Raw genomic sequence first — 10,174 nt, 5'->3', positions numbered from 1 at the left:
ATCGGACTATGCTCGAGTCAGTATACCGGCAGAAAACTTGATTGAGCCTACCTAAGTTAGCAGAGTGCCATCTATCATGCATACATAACCATAGTAATATGGCTTACTTATATAACTTCGCATAAAAAATGTCCTAACTTTTTGAAAGGAATTTGTTGTCAAATTTTTAGTTTGGAAAAGGTTTTCGAAGCCTTATTTCCTCATTTGCGCTCTGATACCACCTATGGCAGAACCACCTAATCTAATACCTCCTAGGTGTGCTTGTCTTCCATTAGACACTAAGCACTCAAGGGAGAACACTAAATTACACAGTTCCATCGGGCATACCCCAGAGGAGAACCCAAAGATCCACATTTTTTTACCATCAGGATCACAAATGAGAGGATAAAGCTTACATCATTCATAACCATTTCTTACATCACTTTTAATACAACATTAGAGTATAACATTTATTATTATAATAGCGGAATGTAATCATATTATCAGAGTTAGGAATTATTTAATTGAATAGCGGAATATAAACATGTGAACAGAGTTACAGCGGAAATAAACATCTATTAGACATGATGAAGTATTGATATATAAACTACGACAACCAATTATGAAACTTTCATTTATAAAAGCATTTGGTGAGAGTTATAATTAACAACTATGATTGCAGCATAAAGGAATCCTCGCTGAGCCCACCATGAGTAATCCACACAGAAGAGTCAGCTTTAGCATCCACCTATCACCTGCAACAGGGGGAATAAAACCCTGAGTACTCAATTGTACTCAGCAAGACTTATCCGATAGGAGGAAAGAAAAGACTCCAAAGATATGCAAGGCTATCTGGCTTGTGGGTTTATTGCATTTGCAGGAAGCATTACTAAGCGTGCGTCCTTATATTTGATTTTTATTTATTGCCGCATTGGTTCAATAACTAACCATTCTATGTAAGCACCTGTGCTACTTTCAAGCAGGTGGTAAGCAATCAGATTTCCTTTTCTTTCCATCTTTCATCTTTCAATTCTTACTATGGTGCTAGACACGAAACAAGTCGTATCGGATTGCCCGGTGATTCGCGAATCAATGCCCCCAGCTAGGTACCCCGAAAACACACGCCCCGCTTGTGCCCAAGGCACAAGCAGGACCAACCTATCACTCTCCTGTCCCGGGTGTCTAGGTCCCCATCCAAACTAGGACTCCAAGCCCCGCCCCTGAGTCCTAGACTCAGTGCGGTGCAAGGACCTCCTCCACCAAAATAAAACCCTAACAGTCGATCCGGAAAGAGTCGGATCCGTGACAAGAGAGCAACAAGTCTTCCAAGCGCCCATACCCAAGTATGTGCTCGGGATAATAAGTCTGTGACTTGCCTCGATGGCTTATGCAACGATCGGTCCTTAACCGACACAGACAGGGAAAGTGTAACACCCTAAAAATTGCCCCTTTTGAAATAGAGTTAAAATGATTTAAATTGGAATTTTTGTGCTCATGAAATATAGGAAATAAAATTTTTCATTAAATTAAAATACCTCATAAGGTAGCAACATGTTTGAGCATACATGCCATTGCATTTGATTTTATTGGTTGAGTGGTTGAAAAGTCAAAATAGTTAAAATGCTTTTGAAATGAAATTACAAATGGCTTTGAAATAAAAGAAAAGAAGGAAAAGAAAATTAGAAAAATAAAAGTATTATTAAAATTGTAAAGTTTACCTTGGGAAGCCTAACAAAATTGTTCAATTTTATTTGAATAGGGAAGTATATTTGAAACTATACTTGAATTTGATTTGAATTGGTCTTGGATTTGAAAACTAGAAATTGGAAAAGAATTTGAATTTGAAAAACTCTCCTTCCTTTTCAGCCCAACTCCAGGATTTGGCCCGGCCCTCTTCTCCCTTCCCCTCCTCGGCTCTAGACTGCTGGTAGTCTAGCAACCTTTCTTCCCCTTTCTCCCCTGGCTCGCTCCATGCGGCCTGCTCAACAGCCTAGCTCGGCCCGCCTCCGCACCCGCGCAGCCTAGCTCAGCGCTGCTGGCCCGCGCGTCAGCCGCCCGCACACGCCGCTCCTCTCTCCCTCTCACTGCCCCATGGGTCCTGCTCGTTAGCGCTGGCTCATTCCTTCCCTTGCTTCTTTCCTTGCTCCATCCCGCCTATGGCGCAGCCACAGACGACAAGCCACCGGGTCACCGCACCTGCAAGGAAGGCCCCAATCTCGTGATTTCGTAGCTCCGTGCGCTCCCCTTCCATCCATGCAACGCCTGCATGCCTGTAAAACCCGAGTCGAGCCCTCCCTCTCCCCTTTCCTCTATCTGCGCTCACGCTCACCACCGCCGCCGGCAATCCACCACTCCCGAGCGCTATCCTCGATGCCGATGCGCTGGTGATCTCCACCGTGTTCCCCCGCGCCCATAGGTATCACCGATTTCGTGTTTTGGTCACAGTTTCCTCTGATTCATCCTCACCCACACCTCTCCCTCTCTCTAGATCACCGCCACCATCAAACCACCGCTTTGGAGCCTCCTCGGACGCCGCGCTCCGTTCCAATCGACTCATGGTGAGCTTCTAGTTCCTCCCGTGCCCTCCGTTCCTCAAATAGCGCACCGAAATGCCGTCCCGATGACCGCCGCCGTGTCTTCCTCGCCACCGGCCATGGCGGGCTCGCCGGTGATGCCGTGCTACCACTGGAATGTATCCCGAGCATCCCTCACCGTCGGATCTTGCACGAGCGGTTGAGATTAGATCTTATCGGTTCAGTCCACAGCGAGCCATGGACCCGGCGCACCGTGCTTGGGTCAGTGCACGCCCACACTGCGTGGTGCACAACGCCAACCGAAACGCGCCACATGTCTACCGAGTCAGCATCGCGATCAAACTGTGGCAGAACCTCCTAAATTATAGGGCCCACATGCACCTGTCACTGTCCAATGACCTCTGACGACTATACATATGTTCCCGATAACTTAAGAAGACTGTCGGGTGTCCCCGGGGAACCCCGAATCATCCATGATTTCCGAGCAGGATCCCATTACAGAGTCATTGCAGTATTACAACATTTATTCAAATATCTATATCAGAGTAAAATAGCGGAAGTCTTACAATAACTTCGTTTATAAACCACTTGTTTCAAACCTTACAAACTAAGTTCAATAAATATTACAAACCATAGTAGTGGAGTGGCATTAGTAACATAATACAAACACACAATATAAGTACCCTGCCTAAGGGTCACACATCTACTCGGCATCATCGATTTGGACAACAGTCATGCAGCACAGTCCAAGACAGACCTGCCCATGAGGCTCACCTGCAACAAGGGTTAACGAATCCTAAGTACAAAAGTACTCAACAAGACTTAACCGAAGTAAAAACGAAGTATAATTTAGGTATGCAGGCTCAGGGATTCAAGGTAGGGCTTTAGCAAGAAGCAAGGTTCTTTTGCGTAAAAGCTCTTTAAAAAGATTCTGTCTCTCAACAATTAAGTCTTCCTAAAGACCATATATGAATCTGCCATGATTCGTAATGAGATCATGAACTTCATATCAAAACTCTTTCTCGAATCTTCCTCAAGTTTCATTTATTAACTACGATGATGAACAGTGAGTTGAGTCTCCATAACGAGGAGCAACGATGATTCAAACTGATTATAACCCAGCTGGGGATTCCCGATCACACGACATATGTAGGTCCCTGACCTACATATACCAACCTACCCTCAGATCCTCTAAAACAAGAACAGGTCCGCGCCACCCGAGAATACAGTATGCCACCAATCCAGCCCTTGGCCATGTGGGTACATGCTACTCCCACCATCTCTCCACTCCTAGTGTGCGAGTAGCTATTCTCGTAATAGAATAGCCAAGTTAAGGCTTACCGGAGTATGTGATCAGTACTACAAAGTCTCACCTCATGCAATTCAACAATGGACGTGTCTTAATCGACACAGGCGGAAAGAACCCGCTCACAAGACCTCCATGTCTTGTGGCTCCCATACACCGAGTCCGCCCGGTCTAGATTTATTACTCCACATACTCATATCTCATGATAACATAAATAACCAGTCGTATCCAAGAAACCATTTATATCTCGCAGGTGACTGGTAATCACTCGACTTTTATCGTTCTAAGCATGGCTAAGCATAATTAAGCATTCATGGATTAAAACGGGTAACAAGGTTGATATGGAAAAGCAAGGTTGGTAATGCACCAATTAGGTTTCCACTCAACTCCTAATCACTTAATGCAGTATATAAAAGCAAAAGTGATATAAATTTGTAAAACACAAGGTAGGTTTAAATGCATCCGGGGCTTGCCTTGATATAAATTTAAACACCCGAGGTGTTACAATCCTTCCCCCTAAAAGAAATCTCGTCCCAAGATTTGAAGTCCGAGGGTAAGTAATGGAAAAGGAAATGTGTCGAGCAAACACATTCAAAACCTGTCCATAAAACAGCTAAGGCCTCTTTACAAAACATGATTTGTAACGATAGAGCACAACTAACATTATTCTATATTGACGCAAGAAACTCCATAAACTTTTCTAACAAGTAATCTTCGGATTCCCAAGTAGCTTCTTCTTCAGAATGTTGATTCCATTGTATCTTGTAGAATTTGATTATTCTCCTTCGTGTGACACGGTCTTTCTGATCTAGAACTCGGATAGGATATTCAGAATAGGTCAAATCAGGTTCAAGTTCCACTCCTTCAACCTCAATATTCTGCTCAGGCACTCGAAGACATTTCTTTAATTGTGAAACATGGAACACATCGTGCACAACTGAGAGATGTTCTGGTAACCTCAAGCGATATGCCACTTTTCCATACCTCTCCAAAATTTGAAATGGTCCAATATAACGAGGTGCTAACTTGCCTTTAACACCAAAACTGGTATCTCCCTTCATTGGTGATACCTTTAGATATACAAAATCTCCCTTGTTAAACACCAATGGTCTACGTCGTTTATCCGCATAACTCTTTTGTCGGGACTGAGCTATCTTCAAATTACTTTGTATCTGCCTAACCTTCTCTTCTGTTTCTTTCATAAGGTCAACTCCAAAGAACCATCTTTCCCCAGGTTCAGACCAGTTTAGCGATGTTTTGCATCTACGACCATAAAGTGCTTCAAACAGAGTCATCTTAATGCTCTCTTGATAACTATTGTTGTATGAGAACTCAGCCAAAGGCAAACATTCATCCCACTTATTGGAATAGTTAAGGACACAACACCTTAACATATCTTCAAGTACTTGATTTACCCTTTCTGTCTGACCATCAGTCTATGGATGATAAGCTATACTATACAAAAGTTTGGTACCCAACGAAGCATGCAATTATTTCCAAAAGTTGGAGACAAACTATGTACCCCTATCTGACACTATGGTCTTTGGTACCCCATGTAAACTCATGATTCTTGCTAAATACATCTTGGCATATTGGATAGTAGGATATATACTCTTGACTAGAAAAAAATGTGCTGACTTAGTTAGTCGATCTACAATAACCCATATTGAGTCAAAACCTTTTGATGTCTTAGGTAGACCAACTATAAAATCCATACTAATATCCTCCCACTTCCAAGTTGGAATAGGCAATGGCTGTAATTCTCTAGCATACCTCAAATGTATAGCTTTTACCTTTTGACAAGTATCACACTTGGCTATATATCGAGCAATCTCTATCTTCATTTTGGTCCACCAAAATCTCTGTTTCAAGTTATGGTACATCTTATTACTTCCCGGATGAATAGAGAACCTGGTGGTATGTGCCTCTTCAAGAATCAACTATTGCAACTCAGGGACCTTTGGTACCACAAGGCGATTCTTGAACCATAGCACACATGTATCATCTATTCTGAAGCATGCCGCTTTTCCCTTCCTGACTCTTTCTTTGATATAGGCTATACCCTTGTTTTCTTTTTGAGCGGCAATAATCTGGTCTCGAATAGTTGATTCAACAGTTATATTGGTCAAACTACCTTGTTGAATTACCTCTACATTCAACTTCTCCATCTCTTGACATAAAGTCAGATCCATTGTTTTTACTGTCAGGCAATTGCAATGACTCTTATGACTGAGTGCATCTGCAACCACATTTGCTTTACCAGGATGGTAATGCACCTCTAGGTCATAATCTTTAATCAATTCTAACCATCTTCTTTATCGCATGTTCAACTCTGATTGAGTAAAGATATATTTTAAACTTTTGTGATCTGTATAAATATGGCATGTATTACCAAGCAGGTAATGCTGCCAAATCTTCAAAGCATGGACAACTGCTGCTAACTCCAGATCATGAGTTGGATAATGTTCTTCATGTTGCTTAAGTTGTCTAGAAGCATAGGCAATGACTCGGCCTTCTTGCATCAATACACATCCAATACCAATACCAGAAGCATCATAATAAATGTCAAACAACTTCTCGATATCTGGCTGTGCTAACACTGGTGCAGTGGTTAATAATCTCTTCAAAGTCTAGAAAGCTTCTTCACATTCAGGTGACCAGACAAACTTGGCTTGGTTCTTCAACAATCCCATGATGGACTTGGATATTCTAGAGAAATCTAGAATGAAACGACGGTAATAACCCGCCATTCCTAGAAAACTCTAAACCTGATGAACAGTGGTTGGTGGTTTCCAATCTAGTACATCCTTAACTTTGCTTGGATCCACATCAACTCCTTCAGCGGACAAGACATGCCCTAAGAACTATACTTCCTTTAACCAAAAGGCACACTTACTGAACTTGGCATACAACTGATGTTCTCTTAAACGTGTCAGAACAATTCTGAGATGTTCCATATGTTCTTTCTTGTTCTTGGAATATACTAAGATGTCATCAATAAACACCACTACAAACTTGTCTAGCTCAGGCATGAATACTGAATTCATCAGATACATGAAATGAGTTGGGGCATTCGTCAAACCAAAAGACATTACCAGATATTCATATAATCCATATCTTGTGGTAAATGTCGTTTTGGGAATATCTTCAGGCTTAATTTTTATTTGGTGGTAACCTGACCTCAAATCAATCTTGGAGAAAACTTTGGCTCCAGCCAGTTGATCAAAAAGTAAATCTATCCGAGGTAAGGGATACTTATTCTTAATGGTCACTTCATTCAATGGATGATAGTCGACACACAATCTTAGGGTCTCATCTTTCTTCTTCACAAAAATTGCAGGACATCCCCAAGGTGATGAACTAGGTTGGATAAACCCTTTATCAATCAACTCTTGCAACTGAGTCTTCAACTCAGCTAACTCCTTGGGAGGCATCCTATAAGCTCTCCGAGAGATCGGAGCTGTTCCAGGCTTTAGATCTATGTTGAATTGAACATCCCTATCAGGTGGTAGACTGGGTAAATCTTCAGGAAAAAACATCAGGGAATTCACAAACTACTGGGATATCTCTAACCTCCTTGACGGAAATTGCACAAACTTTTTCCACTGATCTCCTTAAGGTTGGAAGTTGGATAAGAAGCTGAGAATTACTATCTGGCAAACTCAACCTTATTGTCCTATTCAAAGCATCTATAACAGCCTTATGCTGATACATCCAATTCATTCCCAAGATCACATCTATATCCTGATCCTTAAGAATAATCATGGTAGTAGGAAAAATATGCCCACCCAGGTTTATGGGTGCCTGGTACACCATTTCCTTAGTACATAGACGTCCCCCGAGCGACTGTATAAAGAAATTCTCCTTTGTTGCCCCAATTGGAATTTCATGCTTTATGACAAAGGTTTTATTGATGAATGTATGAGATGCACCAGAATCAAAAAGCATAACTGCAGGATGATCGGCGATAGGAAACATACCCAGCATCATGGGCTCCCCCTCTAGAATCTCCCCGGCTTGAATATAGAAAACCCGCCTGTCTTCTTTTTATCTTTGCCCTTCTGAGCATTTTGGTTGTTGTTCTTGTTCTGAGCTTGACCCTATTATTGATTTCTAGGAGCCTTCTGAAAATTTGGATTATACTGCTTAGGATATGGACATTCCCTAGAGAAATGATCGGACTTCCCATAATTGAAACATGGGTAATGGTGGCCTTGGGGTGTTGGAGCACGAACACCAGGAACATTTGACTGTTGAGAGTTCTGGTTAGTTGTAATAGGACTGACATTTTGTCGTTGACTAGCTTGGAACTGCGGCAGATGATAAGGAGGACGATAGTGATTCACTGGATGATAGATTATTTTCTACCTCTTTTGATTACCACTGAAAGATCCAGTTGGCACACTCTTTTTCTTTTTAATCTCCTTATGCTACCGATATTTCTCTTCTGATGCAATAGCAATGTTGACTGCCTCATGATATGTGACATTGGTACAAGTAGTCATCATGGTCTGAAGTTTAGTATTTAGACCTCGCATGAACCACTTCTTCTTTTTGGCATCCGTGTTAACATGCTCAGGTGCGTACTGTGAAAGGTGATTGAACTTGCCCACATACTGCATGACTGTCTGATCACCTTGCTTTAAAGCAAGAAACTCATCAAGCTTCATGGCCATAACTCCCTCCAGAATATAATGGGCATGGAAAGCAGTGCAGAACTTGGCCCAAGTTAACTGAACACCTGCTGGTTGCATAGCCACAAGATTTGCCCACCAAGCACCTGCTGCACCTCTGAGCTGTTGGGCAGCAAACACAGGCTTCTGGAACTCAGTGCAAGGAATAAGATCAAACTTTTGCTCCATGGTACAAAGCCAATCATCAGCTTCAAGTGGTTCATCAGCCTTGGTAAATACTAGTGGTCGTGTACCCGTGAAGTCAACATATGTAGCTTCTTGCCTATGATGATTACGACCACGGTTCCCTTGCATCATATTCTGATTACTTTGAGCTAACTCCTGAAGCAAACGAGCATTCTCCACAGTCACATTGACTAGTGCTGAGATAGCATCAGCCAAACTTGGTGGAACTGGTGGGGCATTAGGAATACCATCCTCATCTTGCGAAGAACCAGGAACATTTGAACCCCGAGTACGACGCATCTGTTCATAATAATCCAAACTTTATTCACAACCATTTATTGAACTTGTTAAAAGAGCTTGCTACAAATGCATTACATAGGGCTCACTTATTTATACACAAGTCTGCACTTAAGCTAGACTACCCAACCAGACTAGAACTCACTATATTACAACTCTACTCTTCTCCTCAATCACCTCAAACCTCATGATCGGTATCCATTCCTGAAACATTTCCACCTTCCTCATCACTTTTGTTGACCATCACTACTTCTTCTAGATCTTCTTCTTCTTCTTTCGCTTCATCATCATCTGCTATGATGACACCTGGGTCCATTGCATCAGCTTGAGGCTCATGATTTGGATCCAAAAGATTGTTCAACCTATGGACTTCTTCATGCAAATTGGTAGAATATTCTTCTAAGTCTTCTATATAGAACTCTAACTTATGAGCTCGGGCTCTAGCTACATCTTCTCTATGCCAAGCTTCATTTCTTCCTTCCACCTTACGAACTAACATACACTCACAGTTCTTATGAGTGGTGGTGCGATGCCTCAATTGATCCTATAATTTGCCCACCTAGATGACATCCAAGGCCCTATCTCTAGTAGCCTATGCTAACTCTGCTGAAAGCCTCTGTATCTCTGCCTAGGGATTAGGCCTAAAGCTGCTACTGCTAGTACCATCACTCCTAGGGGCAAGCTGGTGACGAGGAACTCCTTTAGGTCCAACGGACTTACAGGGTGTTACCTTGGTACGAGCTATACTGTAGAAAGCAAGATTTCCAAAACAGTAAGACGACCTCATAACAGTCTCAAGAGCAGCAAGGATGGATTACACAACTCACCTAGACTCACTACCCAACCCAGACTTAGAGGGAAAGTAAGTAACAAGTGGATTAATCATGATGCATGAATCGTTCTTATGAACAAAAACATCAAAGCTCATAAACAATAGTTGTTATTATATAGGGCATAATATGATTAGTACTCCACCACACAAAGCATTTTTTATCAAATAAGGAATGGCGAGAATGAAATAAGATAAGCCAGAAGCAATTTGGACCAAATTAACAGTTTAAATTTATTTGTCCCAAATCATTTTGAAGTTTTGTAAAACCATACAATAAAAACTTTGTAATGATCGCTCTGATACCACTTTGTGGCAGAACCTCCTAAATTATAGGGCCCACATGCACCTGTCACTGTTCAATGACCTC

The 10,174-nt window shown here is 41.9% G+C and overlaps 1 protein-coding gene across 1 annotated transcript; it reads right to left on the bottom strand.

The window, feature by feature from the left end:
* Positions 1-7,320: 7,320 nt before the first annotated feature.
* LOC136465987 (uncharacterized) lies at positions 7,321-8,978 on the bottom strand. Its single transcript, XM_066464512.1, has 2 exons — positions 8,437-8,978; positions 7,321-7,342 (listed from the first exon to the last, which is right to left on the bottom strand). The coding sequence occupies exons 1-2, from the start codon at positions 8,976-8,978 to the stop codon at positions 7,321-7,323; spliced, it is 564 nt and encodes a 187-aa protein (XP_066320609.1).
* Positions 8,979-10,174: the final 1,196 nt, after the last annotated feature.

This window comes from Miscanthus floridulus, chromosome 7 (assembly GCF_019320115.1).
Source record: "Miscanthus floridulus cultivar M001 chromosome 7, ASM1932011v1, whole genome shotgun sequence".
Classification (NCBI taxonomy): domain Eukaryota; kingdom Viridiplantae; phylum Streptophyta; class Magnoliopsida; order Poales; family Poaceae; genus Miscanthus; species Miscanthus floridulus.
Note: the sequence above shows the minus strand (reverse complement) of the source record. Positions and strands in the feature narration are given on the sequence as shown.